This window comes from Rhamphochromis longiceps, linkage group LG14 (assembly GCF_057381845.1).
Source record: "Rhamphochromis longiceps isolate RC_006_pf linkage group LG14, R_longiceps_female_GT1.1, whole genome shotgun sequence".
Lineage (NCBI taxonomy): Eukaryota > Metazoa > Chordata > Actinopteri > Cichliformes > Cichlidae > Rhamphochromis > Rhamphochromis longiceps.
Window position 1 is genome coordinate 36,837,707 of NC_140570.1, and position 24,043 is coordinate 36,861,749.

The 24,043-nt window shown below is 42.7% G+C and overlaps 2 protein-coding genes across 4 annotated transcripts; both read right to left on the reverse strand.

The window, feature by feature from the left end:
- Nucleotides 1–38: 38 nt before the first annotated feature.
- Nucleotides 39–8,884, reverse strand: ercc2 (excision repair cross-complementation group 2). Its single transcript, XM_085379615.1, has 23 exons — nt 8,716–8,884; nt 8,367–8,466; nt 7,369–7,446; nt 7,225–7,287; nt 6,985–7,098; nt 6,776–6,892; nt 6,232–6,348; nt 5,874–5,997; nt 5,651–5,747; nt 5,319–5,452; nt 4,935–5,103; nt 4,710–4,828; nt 4,535–4,604; nt 4,293–4,362; nt 3,692–3,793; nt 3,489–3,552; nt 3,243–3,364; nt 2,824–2,916; nt 2,610–2,682; nt 2,393–2,463; nt 2,048–2,191; nt 1,771–1,914; nt 39–1,308 (listed from the first exon to the last, which is right to left on the reverse strand). The coding sequence occupies exons 1-23, from the start codon at nt 8,718–8,720 to the stop codon at nt 1,216–1,218; spliced, it is 2,283 nt and encodes a 760-aa protein (XP_085235741.1). The 5' UTR covers nt 8,721–8,884; the 3' UTR covers nt 39–1,215.
- Nucleotides 8,885–10,946: 2,062 nt separating this feature from the next.
- Nucleotides 10,947–22,289, reverse strand: LOC146654610 (cdc42 effector protein 3). Of its 3 annotated transcripts, none has more exons than XM_085380091.1 (2): nt 22,136–22,289; nt 10,947–13,080 (listed from the first exon to the last, which is right to left on the reverse strand). In XM_085380091.1, the coding sequence occupies exon 2, from the start codon at nt 12,655–12,657 to the stop codon at nt 11,749–11,751; it is 909 nt and encodes a 302-aa protein (XP_085236217.1). In that variant the 5' UTR covers nt 12,658–13,080; nt 22,136–22,289; the 3' UTR covers nt 10,947–11,748. The 3 variants fall into 3 exon arrangements, with proteins under 3 accessions (XP_085236217.1, XP_085236216.1, XP_085236218.1); XM_085380090.1 differs by having other exon boundaries at nt 22,132–22,282; XM_085380092.1 differs by lacking the exon at nt 22,136–22,289 and adding an exon at nt 21,499–22,081.
- Nucleotides 22,290–24,043: the final 1,754 nt, after the last annotated feature.

The window sequence follows — 24,043 nt, forward strand, 5'->3', positions numbered from 1 at the left end:
ATTCAAACACTTCCCACAGAAGAAAAACACAAGTCAGCTGTTAAATACAAACATTTATATTCCAGCTTCCTGGTTGGAAAACAGTATAAAACAGCATTTATGTACAGCTGCAGTAGAAAAGGAACCTGACAGTATTCTTGTCTGTATGACAGACGCTGCACAGACACCAGTGTTAGTGTCACATCTCTGATGCAACACGCTGACCTACTGACACATTTCACCAATCAAAAGAAATTAAAAAAAAAACTAAATGAATTGAAACTTCTGCATCACGGTAATGCTGAAGACTGAAACACGCACATTTAGAACTTAGTCAGTGTATATTTGTCTTATTTCTAGTCAAAATTATCTCATTACACTTAAAATAAGACACAATCAGCTACAGGGCAACATTTCAGTAAGCTAAAGGAACTTGTTTCAAGACAGTGAATCTTGAAACTAGAGAAAAACTAGAGATTTTTCACTTGTTCCACTGGCAGATTTATTCACTTAATACAAGATATTTTAGCTTAAAATAAGTGAAAAAATCTGCCAGTGGAACAAGTGAAAAATCTCTAGTTTTTCTCTAGTTTCAAGATTCACTGTCTTGAAACAAGTTCCTTTAGCTTACTGAAATGTTGCCCTGTAGCTGATTGTGTCTTATTTTAAGTGTAATGAGATAATTTTGACTAGAAATAAGACAAATATACTTGGTAAGATTTTGAGTTTTTGCAGTGTGTTGCTGGATTTTCTGTAGCATGTGCGTCTGCAGAAGCAAAGGCTTCTTCCTTTGATTAATAAAGGGGAAAATAAGTTTCATGGCAGCAGTTTACTGCTCCGTACTTCAGTGAAAAGCTGAACAGAGTACTGAAATATGTACTTAAGTGGTTCAAAGGTCTGCAGATGGTCTACTCTGCAGACCGAGTGCAACCTTAAATACTGACTGACCCATGAGCGGCTTTGACTGAGGCTCACATCGTTGGTGTGGGAGCGGCTCTCCTGTCAGAAGTCATTACTGTCACCAGCAGAGCTGAAAATACTTTAAATACTTTTACAGTATTTTTACCACTTGGGGAAAAACAGACACTTAAAACATAATTCTGAGTTTTTCCTTCCTAAAGTTAAGGTGGACCTGCCCTTTTAGAGCCGACCCATATTTAACCCTAGTCTGGTGACAGCTGATGACTCGGTTTATGGTGCTGCTGTGGTGACAATGTCATACGGTTCGTGTCACCTTCAGGTCTGATGAGCAATCTGAGTGATTTTCTGCAGCATTTCCTCCGACTCCAGCTGCTCGAGAGTCAGCAGAGACAAACCCAACTGGTCCTCCTGGAGAGAAAGAGAGAAGCAAGCATGGCTGCCTGGTCAGCTGTTGTCCGGAAACGTCAGCGCTCATAAGAGCTGTGCAGCTCCGTGCAATTCAAACTGCTTTACAGCAGCATTTATTCATCTGATCAACAAAGTCAGGTGGCTCATGATCTCGATGGCAGTGGGTTGATTGTTCTGGTGCCAGAGTTGTGCCAGTAAACAATCACACCAACAACTCGTCAGACACTTTAAGATTAATTTGCTAGATTATAAAACTTTTCCCCATTTAAGGTATTAAATTATAACATTAAGTTTCATTTAGCTTCAGAAATGAAGCAGACTCTTAGACAAGAGGACAGATGTTTGAGCCAATCACGGGGAGAAGATCACTAAACCCACTGCTTTGCTCCTTTTAAAGCCAGTGAGTTGTCCTGTGTTTGTTTACTCGTTGCAGTGGTGCTTGTGATGCTTGGCCGGTTGTACCTGTCTGAAAGGCTGAGCCATCTGCCGCAGGAAGTGCTTGGAAAGCTGCACGGCCTCGTCCACAGTGAGGTTCAGACTGCCGTCGTTGATGTGCTCCTGAATCCAGCGGGGTAGCTTCCCACGTTTGTCTGCTCGTGCGTAACGCTGCAGAGCACAGAGGAGGTTAGTACAGGCTTCGCTCAGCTACTCCAGCGTCAAACTCGAAGGACTGCTGCTGTGAAGCAGAGTGTAGAAGCCTGGAGTACTGCGGCAGGATCAGACAAATATTCAGACACACCTTGTCAGCAAAAATCATGAGTCCATAGTCAGTTTTGCCTCGGATGGCTCTGCCTACGCACTGAGCCGCGTGGCGCATGGCGTCAAACGTCAGAAAGTCGTTCTCCCTGATCTGAAACTGATCCCGAAGGTACTCCAGCCGAGCCTGAGTCGAGTTACAGAGAGAGAAAAACCCTTAGGGAATCACGACAAAACTATCCAGACTGAGAAAAGGGAAAGAACACAAACTAAAATGTGTGGTTTTGTTACTCGTTTGATAATATAAATCCTTAAATAGCAAACATCACACAAAATATGAATAGATTTAACTTTCTGAGCTTTGACCCCACACAGAGGTGGCTCTGACCTTTAGGATGCGGCTCTGCGTATAAACATACGGCACTCCAAACATGATGACAGCACGGCCATAATGGTGCACTGAACAGAAAACACAACGAGACTCCGAGTCAGCGACAAAGCGCACGTTTGCTTCACCTTATCGTCTCCAGCCACGCAGGACTCTTCTTCTGCTGTTTGCTTTAATTTGTCCTGCTGGAGCCGCACAGAGCAACTCGATGACTTACCGAAATCGATCCCTTCAGACACTTTTCCTCTGGCCACAGACAGGAGGATTGCTCCTCGGCCGTTCTCACACGCCTAAACAGCAGAGACAGAAAGGTCAAAGGTCAAAGTCTGGTACCAACACAAAAGACCTGAACATCTGTTTGTTTGTTCACGGCTCAATTTATGATTTTGGTCTCTTTGTTAGTTAAATACTACTACAATAATGGGTCTGACCTCTTGGTATTTCTCCAGGGCCATGCTCGTCTCTGCAGCATCCTGAGTCTCGATGAAGATCAGCTTGTTTCTCTGGATATTCTCCAGGATACCCTGCAAGCGAACGTGACCCCAGAAACAACAAAAACACACAAAATTAATTTACTGTTAATATATTAGTTACTAAACGGACTGGGATTAAATAAGAGAATGCTTCTTCCTGCTCATTTTTGAACATGTAAAGTTATCTACTGTGATTATTTTTCTCTTTATGTTTTATTTTGTTTGTGTTTTTTTCCTTCATTGTTCTATTTTTTTACATGTTTAAAATAAAACCACTTCACAGATTACAGAAAGATATGTCAGATTTCTACAGCTTCACGAAAGAAAAACGGCGGTTGTTTCAGTTACTCAGATGCTTGTGGATTACACACACTGACCTGTTCATACCAGGACGCCACGATGTTCTCCATGTAGACGTAGCTGGTGAAAAACGCCACAATCCCATCGGGAACGATCGCAGACATCTCCAGAAGCAGGTTACCATAATTCCGAATCACAGCTGGAGAAGCAAACATGAAAATTATCTCGTTACATGTTGATGAAAACACAGCGTTGTCATTTGTAGTTGTACGGCCTTTGATTTGAGAGGTCACGCTCAAATAGCACAAGTTATTTTTACTAACCGAAATCTTCTCTGGTCTCAAACTTGGAGCTCAGGGCCACCTGGTCGTTTCCTCTGCCAACAATCTGTGGAAGACAGAAACAAAGTGATGGAAATGTTTATGTTTCTCTCCTCTTTTTGTTCATGTCTCCAAGGTGGTGCTGCTTTTGTGACTCCACCCAGGACCACAGTTGGGTTTTTTTCATATTAAGTGTTGTTACAGACCAGAGGGCAGAGGCAGGTGCGCGCCAGTGTCATGGTGAAGGACGCCATGGTAACCGGGCGAAAGTCAAGGATGCGGGGATAGATGTCCAGGGGGGAAAGTGTCTGAAGAGAGGAGAAACATCAGGGGTAAGATGGTGAAATTAGATCAGGCTTTCATTTAGATCCTTCGAATCAGATCTTTCATTTCAAAGGCTTCAAAGAGGCGATGACCTGATGTCTGTTGACTCAGGAACAAACGAGGTGCTTCTAACAGCTTCACTTAGACGTTTAAAACTAAGAACAAGACACTGTAAGAAGGAATTCAGACTCCTGCACATGTAAGAAAAACTCAGCAGTCACACGTGTCGTTGAATAAACAGCAGGATTATATTTCAAGACAGAACGTGTTGAATGGAAGTTTTACAGTATTATGATGTTATTATCGGAGGTCTGCAGGGAAAAAAATGAAGCGAGAACTTCACCTAATTTTGTTTCAAAGAATAAAAAGGAAACTTGATTACTTCACTCACTGTGCGGACGTCACCAGATTGTTTTTGTACCTTTAATGAATAAAAAATGTAAATTAAATGTCACCGGACTGAAATGAGCAGGAAGTACGCACCCCTGAGGTGATGACGACTGACTGGAATCTTTGGAAAACTGGTTTGATGGCTATAGACGGGTCCATGCAGCTGAGAGGGGAACAGACAAACACACTGACCTGTGATACACAGATATCAACCTGGCATCTCCTTTTGTGTTAAAACGCTTTGTGTAAAAGAATGAAACTAAATGACAGTCACAGGTAATCTCCTCTGCAGACGGCAGCACATGAACTTGTTCAGAATTCATTGTGCAGCTCACCTGAAATGCAGCACGGGGTTGGCGATGGTCGGAGTTCTGTCTTCAAAGGGCTCGATGATGATGGTGAAGCCTTTTTAGACACAGAGAGATACTACAGATCATAATCCAACAGCATCTACATTTATTAATGCCACCGTGTTACTTGGAGTTGAACAGAGGCGGGACTTTTTACTACCTTGGCTGTAGGTGCTGACGAGAGTGGCGAAGTTCGAGATGAGAGTAACAGCTGAGAAGTCTGCGATGTCGGCGATCTCCAGAGTTCGAAGCAACGACTGCAACCGCTCTGCACAAAACCTGGAGATACAAGGAGGATGGATCGGTGATAAAGAGACGGGAAACAGAAACAACCAAGAGACTAAGCGAGGCTGTTCGCATTCGCAGAAAAGAAGCTGAAACTGACCTTAGAGGCTTGCGGTCGATGCAGACTTTTTCGAAAATGTCTTTAAGGAACTGCGGCGCGCTCTCCTGTACGACGTGTTGGACCCTCAGACGAGACTTCAGATACTCCAGGAAGCGTCTCATGAAACCTACAAAGTGCTCGGCTGTACGAATAGAGCCAGGCACCGCCTCTGACAGAAAGAGAGGAGGATAGTTTGTGCTCATGTCTACAATAAGATTCGGCTCTTCATCTAAACCGTCCAGAAAGATTACAGTTCCAATGTTTGGAGTTTGATGCGGACGGAGGACTTAATAGAGACAACTTGAAATGCTTACTACCAAACTCTACTTCTAAACCAGCGCTTCAAAATTTACTCTGAGCTGAGAGAACAATTAAAGGAAAAACCTTGAAGGATTTCATCAGGCAACACCGGATTTGCGAGGTAGATGTCGGTTTCTCTCGCCACATTGGCTTCCTTCAGCCCCTCCACCAAGCGTCTGTACTCCTCCCTCAGCTTAGCAGCATCCGTCTCCTTTATCCTATAAACACAGGCAGATTACAGTAGCTTAGATTAATACTCATTCGTAAGATTTCCTTATTTTCTGTCTCTTTAATCTGTTCTGCAAAATTACAGCCAGTAAGAGGAGCAAAGACGTTCCAATTATTGGTGCAATCTTTCATTCGTTCAGGAAAACATGGATGCATTTCCATGTTGCAAGTGATGATGCAAGCATTACTTGTGTATGGTGTTCTGGAGAGTGTCCACGTTGGTCTGACAGCGGTCCAGCGTTCGCCTGGTGATATTTACGCTCATGGAGTCGATGCACACGTTGTCTGAGGAGAGAGTGAAAGAAAATATGAATTATTTTAAATAATTACTGTAAACAAATTCCTAAAATAGACAAATACATTCAGTTAAATGCACCGAATGTGCATATTAGACTCAGATTAATTGCTCACCGATATTATGAGCCTCATCAAATACCACTACAGATTTCTTTGCCAGCTCTTTAGACACCAGATCAGCTATCTTGGGGTCCAGCAGGTAGTGGTAGCTGTACACCACAATGTTGGCATGCAGGATCTGAGAGAAATCAAGAGGAAACAAGCTTCAAGATACAACATTAAACTCTGGATTATTCAGTAATGAGAAGCTGGCGTGTTATCATTTATTTTCCAATTAGAGCAGCCAGTGAGAAAAATGTTTTTCCTATAAAAGCATGCAAACAGCATTTTACATGTAATAAAACACTCAAAATCTCATTCATGTTCATACACATTACATGGTCACGGATTTGGCGTTTTCACAGTAACTCACTGAATAGCGAGCCAGATAGTAAGGACACCAGCCCTTCCTCCTGCCAAAGGCCTTGAGGTCATCAAGGTTGTAGATGCCAGCAGGAAGAGGCACCTGTCGGCCGACTGAATCAAACTCCTGCAACACAAACCAGGTTTTCCTGTTTCCCAGTTTTCAGGCATTGCAAACCTACACAGTTTGTATCTGAGACTCATAAAACTTTATCAGTTCCTGAGTTCATGTAGGCGACAGCCAGAAAGCAAAAACACTTTTCTAATCTGCATATCTGATGGTGTCGAGTAGTGGCTGGATTTAGATTTTCAGGCTGATTAAATGCTCCTAACTAATCATGTCGAGCCAGTACGTTGTAATCATCCAGCACAGAAATGAAAAGATTACTAAAGAATAGAAACCTGAACTTGTTTTTAAACTTTTAATCCATAAAGATCAAACCCCACCCGTTACGTTGAAGCCTGATGCTGTCATGTCATCAGCCATTACAAAAAACAAAACAAAAAATAACTTCTGCTTCTGCTGAAAAACACCATCTGATGTGAGTTCTTACCTCGTAGAAGCGACAGACGGGCAGGTTGGGGTTGCTGTGATGTTGTGCGCGGACGTACGATGCTGTCAGACTGTGGCACTTCCCATCGACTTCCTTACCGAAGCGCAGAGAGCTCACCTGTGTGAAGACAAGCGTGTCGGTCACTTTTGAAAGGAGAAAGCTGAATCCTGAATCGCTCCTCTGGCTTTGTGGGATGCAGGTGTTCATACCTCAGGGTGGATGCAGAGGTTCTTCCTGGAGGAAAGAGCAAGAGCCAGGAAGTTGTTGCTCTCTCCTGTTTCTTTAGTGTAAAACTCCATCAGCTTCCTCAGCTCCTCCACAACCTCATCGGAAAGAATCAAACACAGTCTGAGACGTCGGGGCTTTGAAAGCTTCTTCTTGTTTAACTCAAAAAGAAAGTTACACAGTAGAAACACGCTTCACTGACGACTGATTTGACGTCCACTCACCTTCTCGATCTCTGGAACTGTTCTAGAGCAGTAAATTAACTTGGTGACCTCCAGAGGGAAAGCCTGAGAGAGAGAGAACATATTTACATGCTAATCTGCCACCAGCTGTTAGTATGAACCGTTTATGAGAGAGGCTGAACTCACCCTTTGGTAGGCCACAATGAGGGACAGTAGAGAGATGGTCTTCCCTGTTCCCGATGGCATCTCCAAGACTCCATGACCCTGAACGGGAACAGGTTCGGTTAACACAGAAAGCAGCAGCTGAAAGTAAACACTTTTAAACACGTGTGTGTGTTTGTGTGTCAGTGGACACACTGTACTTCCCTGAAGGAGCAACACAATACGACACGATGACACAAAAGGTAAAATCTGGACTAAACACTGTAACTTTAGGAATCATCTCTTCACCTCCAAGGAAGAAAAGGAGGAAAAAAGTAACTCAAATTTCAAAATACATACATGCATGACTGGAAGAAAAATGTGAACTTTTCTTTAACTGGAAACAGCAAAGAGCAGAAAATATGATCATCCTAAATAACTGAAATAACAACTGGATAAAAAAGATGACTCGTCTTCCATCTTCTTCAGACCAAAATGAATTTATCGTATCGCTTCCTCCTCTGTCCCCAACAGCAGCTGTACAGGCTTCATATATCACATGTCCTCCTTCACCACATCCATTTCTCTGAGTCCTTCCTCTTCTCTCCTGCCTGGCAGCTCCATCTTCAACACCCTCTGACCAATATATCCACCATCCCTCCTCTGCACACGTCCAAACCATCCCAGCCTCTCTAACTTTGTCTACAAACAATCTCAACCCTCTGATGTATTCAACTGTAATCTAACCAGCCTGGTCACTCACAATGAAAATCTCAACATCCTCAGTTCAGCCTCCTGTCTTTTTTACGGTGCCACCGTCTTCAAACCAAACATCATACCAAGTCTCACTACCATCTTGTAAACCATGCCTTTCACTCTTGCTGATATCATTCTGTCACAAAACACTCATCTCCATGCAATCCACCTCATCTCCACTGTTCATTACTCTCGTTCACACGTGTCATCCAACCCAGGGTATTTGTGTAGATAGGAGCACTGTGCATGAAAACCACACCTTCAGATTAACCTCTAACGCCACCCACCTTGGCATCCAGCGTCCTCTTCAGCTCCAGCATGTAGGAGTACTGCTCGGGGTAGATGTAGTCATAGGGAAAATACACCAGCAGACCCTCAATGTTGAGCCTGCAAGGAAACAGCAACGATGTTAACAGTGCACAGCAGCTGTACAGGCTTCATTCTGGACTATCTTTAAGCCAAGTATGTGTGAATGAGTGCGAGACATCTAAAATAAAAGTTAAAACAGTGATTTGGATAAACTAGAGCCACAAAACTCTGATTTTATGTGGACTTGGCTCAGGTATGTCACAGTTGCTGGAAACGCGCTAACACTGAAAGCCCATGTTGTCTGTTTGTACTCAGTAAAACACTCACTTCATCTTCACAGCACGTTTAGCGGAAGCTCCTCTTCTTTTTACGTAACTTGTGTTATTTTAAAACAGTCATTAAAATTTGAATGTGCGCCAAAAACACAAAACAAAACGCCGCATTAGCAACGCCACAGCCTGCTACAGCATTTAATTCTTCTTCGTTTATCGTTTGAACGCTATCAGACGGATTACCGCCCCCTGCAGGCCAAAAGGAAAACTAAATACTCCTCTGTAATGCTTCGAAGTTACATTTAAAACCCGTTATTTAATCAGTTTATAGTTATTATCGCCTTTTATTTATTTTATTTATGTATTTACATTTAGATTTGACTACGACTACTTCAACTGGAAGTGTTAGCCTGCTGCTATCGACGCTAACTTTGACCACATGCGAGTCATAACAATTTCATTTCCGGTGAATAGTTTGAAAAAGAAACGCTAACATAAATGGTATACTGTGTTGCCAAACATCGACACAAACAGCTGTTACATCTTACTGTGTAGCTGTAAATGTGACTTTTCGGTCGTCTTGCTTGTTACGTTATAGTTGTAATTCACAGCTGTGCTTTCTCCATGCTTTCGTTCATTATTTGGGCTTCAGCGTCTACAGCAAAGGCATGCATGTGTTGGGTAATTTCATTATATTTTGTGTTATTTGGAATACCCTATTATATAACTTTATTTTCACAAGCTTTTCCGGAAGTAGTTCTAAGTCAGCTGCATTAATGAGATTTTAGTCATTTTAAAGAGTTGCCATTCCAAAGAATGACCACACGGGGGCAGCACATGGCAATAAAATCGCCCTTGTGCACACTAGAATCACTACAGTCCTTTCAAAATACTCCTATTGGGATGAGTTTTTCATCCGCTACCAAAACAAAGCAATCTGAATTCTCAGAATATATTAATAAATAATTTTAAATAGCCAGTCAACAAAATTACAGTCCTTTGTTGTTGTTTTTTGCTTTCCATGTTCTTCAGTTTCACACATATTAACATTTATTATACAGATTTACACTTTTACTGCACCTGCGCTGAATTGAAAACTAGTTTTTAGTGGTTTCATTTTTAATAGTTTTCAGATTAAATTTCAATCTTTTTGTATTTTTTTTGTAGTTACATCACTGTGGTTCAGGTTTGGAAATCTTTATTCACCTCATCGCTGCATGTGAAAAACACCCATAAAGTATGCCTACTAGTGTTAATGTCTGTAAAGTGTGTGTCTGCAAAGAAGCAACCGCAAAGTTTTTGCAGTAGGAAACATTTTATTCGTACATTTACAGATTAATTATACATCATAGATGACATTTGAATAATAGGCTACTGTGAACATGCAGACAGTGAACGTCAGGGAGGCAGAGAGTGAGCCACAGCATGTATAAAGACATATCTCAAAACTCAAAGCAGCACCTTTTCTTATTCTTACCCTTAAAGCTTTTAAACAACACCAACATTAAGCATACCCAGCTTCTCTCTGATGATATATAAAAAACAAAAAACAAAAAAAATAACACAAGGTTAAACCTGCCAGTGAAATGTTGATTAAATGGGATACAATCATATTAGAGGATGACAGTAAAGTCAGCAGCAGCAGAGTTGATGTAAAAGAGTGGAGATGTCAACATTTCATCCCCAAATCACACCTTAGAAAGCAAAGATGAAGAATTTAACCTGCAGCATTAAACTAGTAGTATTAGCAGTTTGTAGCTTAGTCTATGTATGCAATGTTAACTCTGCTGCATAAATACACATTTATCCTGAAAGAATTAATAGCTGTGCAGCTGGAGATTCCTCCTGTTTTCCCAGGCCGATCTGGAGACAAATATATTTGACTCTGCAGAGAAGTGAGCAGGAAATCCTCAGTGAGAGTCAGATTAACAGGCGATACAGATTAAAGGGAGCAGTGGTGATGTTACTGCAACTGTGCTGGTTAACTTGGAGCAGGGCTGCCAACTTTCTGCTCTCAGTTGGGGTGAGATGAGGGCAGCGATGTTTATGTGGGACAATTAAACACACAAAAATGATGCATGTCACAGGTGAAGGACAGCCTGCATTTCCTCTGATAACTTGTTCGTTTTGCACACTTCTCTATCCCACGCTCTCAGCTGGGATGTACTTGTGGATCAGCGCAGCTGTTTTACTTTTCTATACTAGGTCCATTAAAAATGTGGGAAGCTGTCTCAGAATGTGGGACAGTTTTAAAAGACGATAATCTTTTTTTGTGTCATTTTTGGATGCCTCCTCGCTTTAAATAACCCAGAAAGAGGAGCAGCGACGTATTTTAGGTAATTTTCAGGATAAATCTGCCAAATTTGTTTTGCTGGTAAAAATTCTAAACGCCTCTTGGCTTATTTTATTGGTTAAATTAATGATTAAAGATGTCGTCCTCCTATACAGCCTGCTGTTACGGTAAACATCCATAAACACTGTAAGTTGAAAAGTTTTTTTGAAAAGCTTTGTTGCAGGGTTAATTAATAGTTCTAAATAACTAATACAGTTAGCTCTGTTGGACTGTTTGGTTAAATATGTGCAGCTGTTTCGCTGTGGGGACTCCCACATGTATCCTTGTGAAGCTGCAGGTATTTAATACACTCACAGGAAAGACTTCCCCCATCAGCTGAAAGCAACAGGATGCTTATGGACCTGTTTTGGTTCTAAAATGGGCAGAAAACACCTGCCCAAAAATAGATGCAAATGGGTGTATTTGTTTTAAATAAAGGAGGGTCTGCAGGTTTGTTTGGACACCGTGAGAATGATGGTGTGCATGTAACCGTTGGCAACCCCGTGTTATAGTTTAAATGTCTATGTGCATGAGGTTCAGCTTTGAAGGCTCGAGCAGCAACGTCCTGCATTTCAAGCTTCTTGAAGTCTTTTATCACCTTCAGACTCGGCTCTCAGGAGTTGGTGAAAAAAAAAAAAAAAGTTCTCCTCCCTCCTCCGTCAGTCCCTCCATCTTTTGTCTCCATCAGTCTGTTCAGAGTTTTAAAGGATATATTAAACCATGTATAAATATATCTTTTTGTCTCATTAATCTCAATCACAGCTCGCAGTGGTTGTCCTCAGCTTTGTAGCGGTCCATGATGCTCAACACATCCTCCAGGATGGATGGGCCCAGATCCAGGTTCAACCCCGCAATGGAGTCAGAGCGCGACACACCAGAGGGCTTTGTGAGGCCGGCGTGGTGGAAGACGGTGCAGGGCGACTCGCTGCGTTCGCTCCGAAGATCCTCGTTGCTCAGGTAAGTGTCGGAGTCCAGGCTGAGGCCCCGGCGAACGTCCTGTGGCCCGCAGATCTCTGCCATGGAGTCCTCGGAGGAGCCCTCAGAGAGGGAGCCGGAGGAGGGGACGAGTCTGCGGATGGCTGGGGAGAGGGAGATGTCACGGCAAGGCTCGGACGCCAAGCGACCCACCACGCCGTTCTCACAGAGCGACACAGTCGGGTGCTGCTGGCGCTGACCGTCTCTCTGGCTGCAGCCATTGTTCTGTTTGGGGCTAGCCGCAGGAGGCTGCTGATGGTGGTGGGAGGGACCATCCAGATGGAGGCGCGGCGGTTTGGGTGGAGCCTGTTCGTGAGCGATGAACACAGGCATGGAGATGGTGTTCTTCAGCAGGCCGCTGGATGAGTGCTGGTAATGGAAGCCGTTAAAGGCGTAGCTGTGCACGTCATCTTTCGCGGTGAGGCCCTCTCCCAAGTCTCTCTCCATGCTGTGCGAGCGGGCGTGGCCGTTCTGCGTCCGGCTCGTGGGTGGCAGCATGTCCATCTTACCCTGGAGGAAGCCCACGTCTCCAAACATGTCGCCCTCGCCTTCGGGCCCTACGTGTGCGCTGTGACGCACGTCGCCCAGCGGGGGGCTGATCATATCACCTGAGAGGACGTCCCGGAGCTTCAGCTTCTTTCCCTTCTTGGGAGTCGTTGTTTTTAGGTACATGGGCGTCTTTGCAGGCATCTTGATGTGGCGGTTGGGTTCCTCGGGCCGTTTGAGCTCCAGCAGGAGAAATTCAGCGGGAAGCAAACAGTGCTGAGTTGATAAGAAGCTCTCTTGGCTGTTTTTCCCCACTCTCAGCTCAGATATTCAGTCTGTTCTGCTTCTCCAAGCGAGTAAACAAGTATTTAGGTCGGTCAGAGTAGCGATAGCAACCCGGCGGTTGAGCCTCACACTGACATGTGACTCAGGAAGGGAGAGGAGAAAGGTCTTGATCTCAGATCAGCTCCCTCTGTCTTCCCCTCCTACGCAGAAAATCCATATCAAAGCGAACGCCGAGCGCAGGGGATCAAGAGTGGGATCTCTGGCTGCCTCGCCGTCTGCTGCCCGGTCGGTCCTCCAAGTTCCTCAGAAACTTCAGGAATGTGACATCAAAACACTGGAGATCTGTGAGGAGAAATCAGAGCGAAAAGGGAGTCAAAAAGCGGCTGAAAGAGATCGAGGGGGAGAGGAAAAGCAGATAGATGGGACAGAGTGAGGAATGAAGCCGGGGGGAGATTTACAAGCACTTTTTCAGATAGCCAGAGGACACTTGAAGGAAAACACTCCAAGAATCCACAGTGTTTGCTCAGAGGGCCCTGCCTGCCCCACACTGTGTGAAAATGTGTGACTGGAGGTCCTCGGGCTGCTCTTACAGAGTCACGCATTAGTCTTGCATTCCCAAAGACCCCTCAGCCTCGTCAGTGGAAACAAATTACCACACTGAAACTGTCGGTTTCAAAACACCTCGTGCCTAATCACAGCATCTCATCAGGAAATAAAGTGTCTTTCCCGAGAAAGACACAGGGAACACCCGAAGCCTCGAGATCAGAACTCCAGTTATTTAACTGGTTAAACATGTAGAAGTGCAGGTTTTTCAGGACCACAGTTTATCCACAGCTCTTCAGTTTCCACTCTTTTACTTCAGTCATAGCAGATTAAACCTACTAACACTGAGAGTCGCCTCACCAATGGTTAGAAAACAATAAAGGGGTGAAAAAACAGGGAAATATCCGATACTGACAAAGTGTCTGAGGTGAGAATTTGTTCTATGCTCAGTAACACGCTGACATTATGCATCTGTGTTAAATTGCTTAGGAATGGAAAAAACCAGCTAGTGTGAATGGCTGAAAGAGGCCAGTAGTAAAAAGCAGTTTGTGTGTTCAGTAAGAGCAGAAAAGAGTCAAGTGCCAGTCCTTTTACTCACTGAAGTCCAGTTTTTACACCTACAGTGCTTAAAAAAAAAATAAAAAATGTATTAGAGCATCTGTCATAAAGACAAGTACACAAATCATTTAGATATCTGTCAGAAAAAAAAGACTGAATTTACGTTTAGATACCCAAATCTGAGCCGGCAACCTGAGAAGTGAGAAATTAATCAAGCATTCAACCGCTAAAACTAATTTATTGTTCGTGTTTGCAAAAAAACTAATTTGGTGTCTTAATTAAAAAAATGTTTTAATATTTTTTCAGTATTTTTGGTAAAAGTACATTTGAAAATTCACAGATAACAACAATTATTATAATTTAATATTAAAAATTTAAAGAGTAAATTACCATTAGACAAAAATAATAGCTAATTACCAGTTCTGTTAATTTAGGGCAGCTGAGGCATAAACCTTAGATTGGGTGATCTTAAAAAAAAAAAACAAAAAAAAACAACTGTTTTAGTTTTTGATTTTAGTTTATTTAAGGTTACTTTAATAACCCTGGAAACGGCAGTACTTCCCTTGGTAAAAGCTACACTCGCTCTCTCGCTGTCATTTTTGACACCGTCTCTGCTGCACAGAGCTGTTGCTTTTGCTTCTTCAGTGACCCAAAGACTTGCATTCAGACAAGCCTCCATCATTTAATAGGCGAATTAGAGAAAAGCTTTCCATGCATCGTTTAGAAAAACAGAAACAGCAGAACCAGTTCAGAGCCATCTGGTTGTATGTTAAAAACCAGTTGACCCACTTTCAACCTTTGGAAGAATTTGGTCTTGAATAGTTTGTTTTCTTGTATAATTTTCAGATCTTGTGAGTCAAATTGCTGCTTTATGTGCGGTCTCCGTGTTTAGAAATGAGAGAAGCACGCTCGCAATGAGCATAAAAACATTTTTCTTTAAATCGCACAGCCGTCATGTGTTTCTTGTGACTGCCCGACCCTCACTGGGTGCGTTTACTGAGAATACTTTGGATTGCTTAAACAGATCTCTTTCAACAAATAAAATCTGCCGTCTTGAGTCATATCCGTGCCTCCGTCTGAGTGAAAAAACTGTTTATCAGCAGGGTTGATTTGTGCAGCTCTGAATCGTTACTGTCCCGGTGTTAAATCTTTGTATTTCTGATGACTCTTATCAGTTCTGACTCAGTCGTGGTTATTTTTCTTTAGCTTTTTAAATACGTAATAAACATTAAAAATACCAGAGTGAGATTTTTAGCTCAGCTTCAGAGTTTCCAGCACATCACAGAGGCATCTGAAGGGGACCTGTGAATCTCACACTGGGGTCAGACTGAGGTCAGGTTAGAGTACAAAAAACATGCGGCTTGAAATTTGAAAGAGGGTCTGAAATGAGTAAACTTTGAGTTCAGTTTGAGATTGAACTGTTTGCTTCTTTTATACAAGTTGCTTCACTTCTTCAGAAATTCTCAGTCCTCCTGTGATTTTGCTCTGGGACAAACTCTCATCAGTTATCAGGATTTTATTTCCGTCTTTTGGTATTTTCCAGCTGCCCCGTCAAACGAGTTCTTGGGAAACCACCGGCACAAACGGGAGAACTTCAGCTTTGGTGGAGTCTTTTCGCGTTGCAACATGTATCCTGCGACACATGCAGGCCACCCAGGGGACACGCTTTAATGAGGCCTGAAGTTTCAAAACACTGCTATGTGGAAAAAAAAGATTCCTCACAGGTTACACCCTGGAATAAAAACAGTCAAACGAACAGGAGCAAACACATGCAACACAAGTGAAATTTGCTTTTCTCAAATTCAGTGAACAGAAGGAGAGGGGGAGGTTTCTTTAACCAGCATTCAGAGTGTGAAAACAGAGAGTGTGGCTCTGGGTTCAGGTTCATTTAAGACCGAGGTCAAACTTCACTGTGCTGATAAATGATTAGAAACTATGCAGCTCTCATTTATTCTTTTAATCAAACCAACTGGATGTGTTTTAATAACATTACAAGTAGTTATCCTCTCTGTCAAAACAGAGCCCACTGAGCATTGGTGGTTTTTAGATATCGGAGTGAAAAAAGAAGTGAAATCTTATTTAAAAGCTGCTAAAAACAACAGATACACTCCCCGGACGCTTCATTAGGTACAGCTTGCTAGTACTGGTTTTTCGTTCAGAACTGCGTTAATTCTTCATAGCACAGGTTCAACAAGGTGCTGCAAGCTTCCCTCTAAGATTTTGGTACATATTTAGTTGACAGCGTCACACAGTTACTGCAGATTTATCAGCTGCACATCCATGATGTGAATCTCCTGTTCCAGTACATCACAAAGGTGCTCGATTGGATTGAGGCCACTTGAGTAACTGTCTGAGATGATTTGAGGTGTGCGACACAGTGTGTTGTCCTGCTGGAAGCAGTTATCAGTAGATCAGCATGGCTGTAAAGAGATGGACGTGGTCAGCAGCAACACTCAGGTGGACTGAGGACTTTAAATGTTGGTACTAAGGAGCCCAAAGCGTGCCAAGAAAAGCTGACAGGAGTGCGCACTGTGGTCTTCTGCTGCCATAACACATCTCCTTCAAGGTTTGATGTGCTGCATGCTCAGTGATGCTTTTCTGCACAGCTATTTGAGTTAGTGCTGCCTTCCTGTCAGCTCAGCGCAGTCTGGTCTTCTCCTGTGACCTTTGACATAAACAAAGCATTCTTGCCTAGAAAACCGACGCTCATTTTCTCTCTTTTGGACCCTTCCCTGTAAATCCTACGGATGTTTGTGTAAGAAAATCTCAGCAGATCAGCAGCTTCTGCAACACTCAAACCAGCCCGTTTGTCACCAACAACCACACCACACTCAAAGTCACTTAAATCACCTTTCTTCCCTTTTCTGATGCTCAGTTTGACTTTTAACAGGTCGTCTTGATCATGTCGAGAGTTGCATTAATGAGCATGTGAACAGTATAAAATTAAATTGCTGTCTGTATTGAAGGATGGTGCAGGGAAACGGTCCGGGCAGTTAAATAAAGTGGCTCCAGTTAAGCAGACCTGAATCATTTGTTGTACCGTCTGTTTTAATTAGCTCAGCTCTGACACACGATGGTCTGATGAACTCAAATCTCCGGGATGAAGACACACGGCTCTCTTCTGTGATGAGCAATCGGAAGTTCAGACAGTGTCTGACGGGTGAAAACACCTCAAACCCTTCCCCCGATACTGGCAAAGACATGAAAGGGTAACTTCCCCACTTATTATTAACACTCCAGGTGTTTTCAGCCCAGTTAGCGTCAGGCCTCTATGGAGGCCTAAAGACTTTCTTAATGAGTTTATGGTTTAAATCACGAGTTTGAAGTCTCAATTAACACTATATGATATTCACTCAATATTTTGGTTTCCAGGAATTAGACCAACAAGGAAGATGAAGCAGAGTATGAGTTAGGGTGTGGCTATTTTGTGATTCACAAGTCATCATGAGCGGTTTCTCCCTCAGTTCCACCCCCAGCTGAAAAAAGTCAAAATGGTAAAAGGCTTCAAAAGCCCACTGATGGGTGACGTTACACTGGTGACATCCATGCTTCTTCATCATCATCGTCATCATCATGTTTCAGATGTCAGATCTTATCCTGCACGACAGCAATTACTGCAGGATAAACATAGTGTAGTAAAAAGTGAAATGGTTCCTCCCGAGTCGTAAGAATGTGGCTAAACTCCAACAAGACTATTTAAAGAAAAAGACACAATTGAGGTCACAGATAATCACGGGTCAATAAAAGCCGATACAGGCCTGATCTGTAACAACTACTGAAACCTCCTAAACCAACGTGGAAGTGCCAGAAACTGCAGTTCAATGAATGACCTCTTGATGTAGCCGCAGTGACGTCACCGGTAAAGTCCTCTGATGAAGCCTCAAGCTGAGGTATCCAACTTTGAAACGAGGGTCACTGCGTACTCATATCCCAACTAAGGCCAGCTATGAAACATGCTTTATCCTCCTTTGTGACTCTAATGCAGACCAACAGTGCAGTTTAACATAGTCCAAGTTCAAACACGAAACTGATGTAACGCACATAAGTTTATAGCTATTGCTAATTTGCAACAATTGTCCCTTGTTGGGCTGACAATCAAAATTTCCAAAAATAAACTTTGCCCTGCGTTCAGTATCACTTCAACCAAGCAACTGACACAACAAACTCATCGGGAAGGTGTTCACCAACGTCATAGAGCGAAGGGGACGTTTTCTATATATCAAGTCGCCCCCTGCTGGACAAGTAAATGCCAGTTTAAGGTATAAATCACCCATTTAACCTGTTTTCAGGCTCTGAGCTTGAAATTATTATCTGAATGACAAGTGGATGCATGCACTGGTGTAGGCTGCCTCTCCACTAACTCACCTCACTGAATTGCACGTCTTGAGTGGAATTTTTGGAGCATTTTGAATGATAAATAATGTGGGTTGTTATGTGGATATTGGTTCTATGAGCCCATCCAAGAAGCTCCAGTTCTGATGGGTGAAATTGAAGCCTATGATTAGGGACAAAACAAGACTTCACCATCCCATAGATGACATTATGGCATCTTTTATTGCCTATTGTACCAGATGTGATTTACACCCTCATTTCCTTCATTTCTCTCTCTGGTCCTACAACAACACTTTGCACAAACAGCTACGAGCAGCAAAGGAACCGAGCAGGGCAGCAACTCTCTCCGTCTGACAGCCAGAACATTAAGATGACATCATAAACAGCTCCGTCTAATTTGAGCCTCTGAGAGTCATAAAGAAAGCGACATTAACTTGTCAGCGCTCATTTTAACACAAAGGGGGCAAAAAAATACCAGTTATATTTATGCAGCACAAGTCCAAGCAAAGAAACACCACACCTGATGAACTAAAAAAAAAAAAAAAAAAAAAATATAATAATATATATATATATATATATATATATATATATATATATATATATATATATATATATAATGAGACTGACCACGACTGTACAAAGACAAACAGGAATAATGGACCGGTCAGAACTGGTACAGAAGGGTGGAGGCTTCTTCAGATGCTGGAGAAACAGTTTCTCTGGATTTTTATGAGTTTTATGGTTAAATTTGACTCAAAAGGCCTGGAAAAGGAGACAAAATGCTTTATTTTTTACCCATATTTTAATGGATCTCTACGTGTCAAAGCTTTGTACGCTATTTATTTGTTATTTTCACATTTGCCAACTAAACTTTCGATAACATGGCCATCAAAACGTATTTCCAGCAGCTTCATGGTCTAACAATCCCAATATGCATCTACAATTACAACACCTACAGACTCAGGAACAGCTGAGAGCAGCAAACAAACTGCTGGGCCTCTCTTTTTGCTGGGCTTTTTACTCTGGCAAAAATACTGTGACAGAAAAAGTCATGTTTGTCCACTCACTCTCAACGAGTTATTCCAGTTAATTCATGAAATAAAACGTGTAAGATGCTTTAAAAAAAAAAAAAATAGTATCAGATATAACTCAATTTCTAACTAACAGGCTTCATTATTAGTTTTGTGGGATGGGCATGGCTGGCTGGCCTCCTTTCTGAGTGACTGCTTTTATCCGGTGATGAAATAATGGGGGAGGTTTCTTCTGGGATGAAAACAGAGCCTGAAGGTTCAGTAACTAGTCTGATTAGTTAGAAAATGATATGAATCATATTCTATTCTGTCACAGTCATCTTGACGTAATTGAAGTGTTTTTGGCAAAGTGCTCCCCACCACCATCATCAAAACACCGAATGAGGAAGAATGGCACTCCTTTTCTCCTCTGGAAAATCATGCCTCAAAGTAATCAAGCTGTTCTGGCCCTGACTTTTCTTTCCTTTTATTTTAATTTGTCACCCATTTGTAGGAGAAAACGTGGTCATATTCCTGCAGCGAAGGCAGTTTTGTGTAGAAGGAGTCGCAGAGCTACAAACTTCGCTTGCATCTAAGTGACAGAGAGGAGACTGTTGTGTAATGTTATTAGTGAGGAAATTCAATCACTGAAGTCATCACCATCACACAGAGAGACGCTCACACTGATGGCTGGGACAGACTTGAATTACTTAATACAAGATCACAAGGAGTGCAATTAATTATGCAGCCAGTTCCCAAAAGATCAGACAACCAATCGCAGCGCTTCTCATTTTTTAGTAGATCTCTCTAAAACCAATTTCTTATCCCTGGCTTTTACCACACACACACACACACACACACACACACACACACACACACGTGTCGGGTATTCCTGTCTTGTGGGGACATCTAATGCTTTCCCTAGCCCCTTACCCTAACCATGAAAAATGAATGGCTAACCCTCACCCTAAACCTGACTGTAACCCTGTCACCAAAAGGACATTTTGAGTCTCAAAATGCCTTCAAACTGGTGGGCACCAGGATTTTGGGCCCCACAAGTAGTAAACTTTCAATTTTTGGTACCCACAAAGATATGAATACACGAATACACGCTTATACACACGTACCCCTACTGGGAGCTTTGTAGTGTCGATGAAGCGTGACTCCAATGTTTGTTGTCCTTGAGCTCAAGCGTGGGTTCCCAGCGCAATTCTGTCTCAACCACAACATCAACATAAAACTGACTGACCTCTGAGCCTCACTGCGACACACCGAGGTGGGCATCACATACATGTGTACTCCTATTCGCCCTATCAGCCTAAATACGAACGGAGGGAGAAACTCTCAGACGGCTGGTTGGGATTTCTTTGCATCACCTTTCCTGGAAGCTGGAATTTGGGCCACTGCTGATGATGCAATCAACCACAGAGGAGGCCGAACTAACATCTGTTTCTGCTCTCAGGCCCAGTTTGTTTAAAGTCTCTCCACCAAAACGGACCGGAGCCACCCATGAGTCCTGTCATCTCCTGGGACAAACACGTACTACACGCCTGAACGCGCGACTCTGCGGCTGCTTTCATTGTTGTTATTCTCCGCAGAGTGGCGCGTAATTGCGCTCAGCAGGCGACTGTTGACAAAAGCTTTTATTTTCTCCTCCATTAATCCGTTTATTTTTGCCATAAAAGCAAAGCTTACTCCGTCTGTTATCTGGCTGTTTTCCCACAAGGTGGTTTCACGCTAATGCAGTTTGTGTCTGAGAGCTGATGGTGACTAATTTTCCATCTATCATTCGTGCCGTGGGTGTACATCCAGCCTGCTTCTCCTTGGCTGATAACTCACAGCGATTATTGCTAAGTACAGTAAAGCAGACTTCATGTGAAACCCCAGGTGACGCAATGTGCGCTGTAACGAGTCTTTAATGTTGAACAAACCCTTTTTTCTGGCTTTAGGTTTAACGTTACTGTTCCTCCCCCACCCGCTCATAAATGTCTGGAGGATAATAATCAAAAATATTCTATTTTTCTATTCTATTCTATTCTAAAATGCTGCCAAACTGAATGAAGGCGAACTCTAGTTAACTTCCCCTCTCTCCCTCCGTGCGCGTTATGTAACTGCAGCCTCTCAGATCATCCCATGTCCTCCTGAAGCCTTCCTGCAGCTGACTGATTGGTACCATTGGAGCAAATCGACACATGCAGCCACAGATACAGGTCCAGTCAGCTCTGACTGACCCACGAGGCTTTTGTTTTCAAGTATTAATAAACTTTAGCCGATATACATACATATTTTTTACAAAAACAAAACATCAGACTCTTACAGCGAGTGTCTCCTGGCTGTGACCTCCACTCTTGGGTAGTAGTTTGCTCCTGAAGCAGCACATGTAGCAGTGACGTGCTATAAAATAGAGTAATATGTCAGCCTCCCCCGTCTGGGGGGGGGGGGGGGGGATGTCTAAGGCGCTTCTTCTGCAACACTTAATCTTCTTAGAAATTAGATCATCGCGAGCCCAGATGGGGAGCGATTGTCCAACATCGCCTATTCTGTCACTGCGCGGTGAGTCAGAGTTGACTGGTGGATGAAATAAGAGTCTGGCTGTATTGTGTCCCCAGAAAAAAAGTATTTTAGAAATTAAATTCATTAAACACGCATAGCTTTACGTTGTTTATGACGTCAGGAGTCGGGGACACGTGCTGAAACCTTTATTTTTAAACACTGCGTTCCTTCAGATTTGTCTGCTCGTTGAGCCAAACTGCGCAGGCAGCGCACGCTGAAACTAAAGGGAGTGCCTCTCAGAAAACACACACACATGTTCATAAATAAAATCACACACTGCTTCATTCTTCTTATTTTTGTTACACAAAACTACAAATCTCCTCAAAGTGTAATCTATGACCACAAATCAACAGCTGACCACACAAAAAAAAGATAAAGTGATTTATCTGATATATACCTACAGTTCCGTCATTCTCCGGGAAATAAACCCACTCTTCTAGTTTGGTTGTAAAATCCACCGACACAGGGCTGAGGTGCAGGGCAGGTAAACCTCTTAGTGACGGCTGATTACTGTCTCTTGAGCGCTCTGAGCGGAGAAAGTAAACTGGTCACCTCTTCTTCCCTTACAGGAGTCAAGTCTGCAGCACTGAGCAGGGAATGCTTCCGGTCATGAATTTCAAAATAAGGTAATCCTCCTCTAAAGCAGCGGTCCCCAACCCCCGGGCCTCGGACCGGTCCGTGAGTAGTTTGGTACCGGGCCGCGAGAGTTGAGGCTCAGGTGTAAAATGTATGGTTTTCAGGGTTTTTATCGGTTTTCAGCGTTATTTTGTTATCGTTTTTATTGTTAACTCTGTTTTCCTAGGTCTTTTCATGTGTGTTATGAATAAATCTTTTTTTCGATACTGGTTCTAGTTTTATTTTGTTATATTTATCCGAGACACCTTAAAGGCCGGTCCGTGAAAATATTGTCGGGCATAAACCGGTCCGTGGCGCAAAAAAAGGTTGGGGACCGCTGCTCTAAAGCGCTGTCGCATTTTGTATCACCCACCACCCTTGGACTCAGTGGGGACACTAAATAAATAAATAAATAAAAAGAACTAAGGCAGTATAAAATAACCTTAAACGTGATATTTAATCTTGAACATTTTTTGAAATAAGTTACTTGTTTTATAAAATATAAATATAAAAATAGCCCTGTCTTTGAGAATCACTTTGATAATGAACCCATTTAACGCCTTTTAATCAACACAGAACTCATTTTGGCAAAAACGAGTGTGGGCTTTTATTTTTTAAAGGTAAAGATTAGCTTCCGGTGGCACTGAAGGCGCAGACGCTGTGATTAATAAACTGTTACATGAGCACGTGGGACTGAAACCACCGGAACTTCTCAGATAACACACGAGCGACAGTGTTAATCATACAAATGACCGTGAAAGAGCAGCGAAGCCGCCGAGACACTGAGGCGATGAAACACCTCTTTGATCTACAGGTGCGAAACCATAAAAGGTCACAGGTCACATGGTGAGAATTAGCCTACTATCAGGACGTAGATCCCAGTTTATGACTTCTTTACTGCAGAATGAACTCGTTCATATTTAATTGATCAGTAATTAAATCATCCCCACTGACCCAGAGTGAAACTGAGCAGTTTACTGACCATCTGTTCACTTTAACCAGCCAATTACAGAGCTCTCTTACTGTTGATCTCCTGATGTGACAGACTGTGTGGAGGTGATGAGGGTACTGCTCTTTAATTTGATTAGCAGCAGGCGCGAAACCACAGACCTGCTGCTTTGCAGTCAGCAGCCAGCCTGATGCAGAGTGATTCAGAAAACAGAGCAGGTCTCTCGGATGCCTCACCAGACTTTGTTTAGTGTTCATAAAGAAAAATATGGTGAGACGTTTGGAGAGCTGTGAGCTGCATTCAAAATCTCAGCAATTCACCCTGCAGTTTCTTTTTTTTTTTTTTAGTTGAGCACAGAAGATAAATGCTGTCTGTATTAATCTGTTTAGACATCATCGTGCTGTTAGGTTGGGAAATATATCTGACTCAAGGAATGCGACTCACTTAAAAATATCACGACAGAAAAACATTTTGCTTCTGCTCAACTTGGTTCTGTAGTATATGAAGTTATCACAGAGTTTTTGTGTACGTGACTTCATATACCGACGGCTAACGGTTATGTTAATGTCATATATCCTTCTGTTGTATCTAGGTCAGTGAAATAAACATTTATCCTGTTGTCTCCACAGAGCTATAAAGTCTCAGCATTACAGGGAATAATTATGCATTTTAATTGGCCTTCAGTTTATTTTACTGCTGGAGCACAAAATTTGGAGGCACAGTCTGGTGCTCCCAACAGCATTGG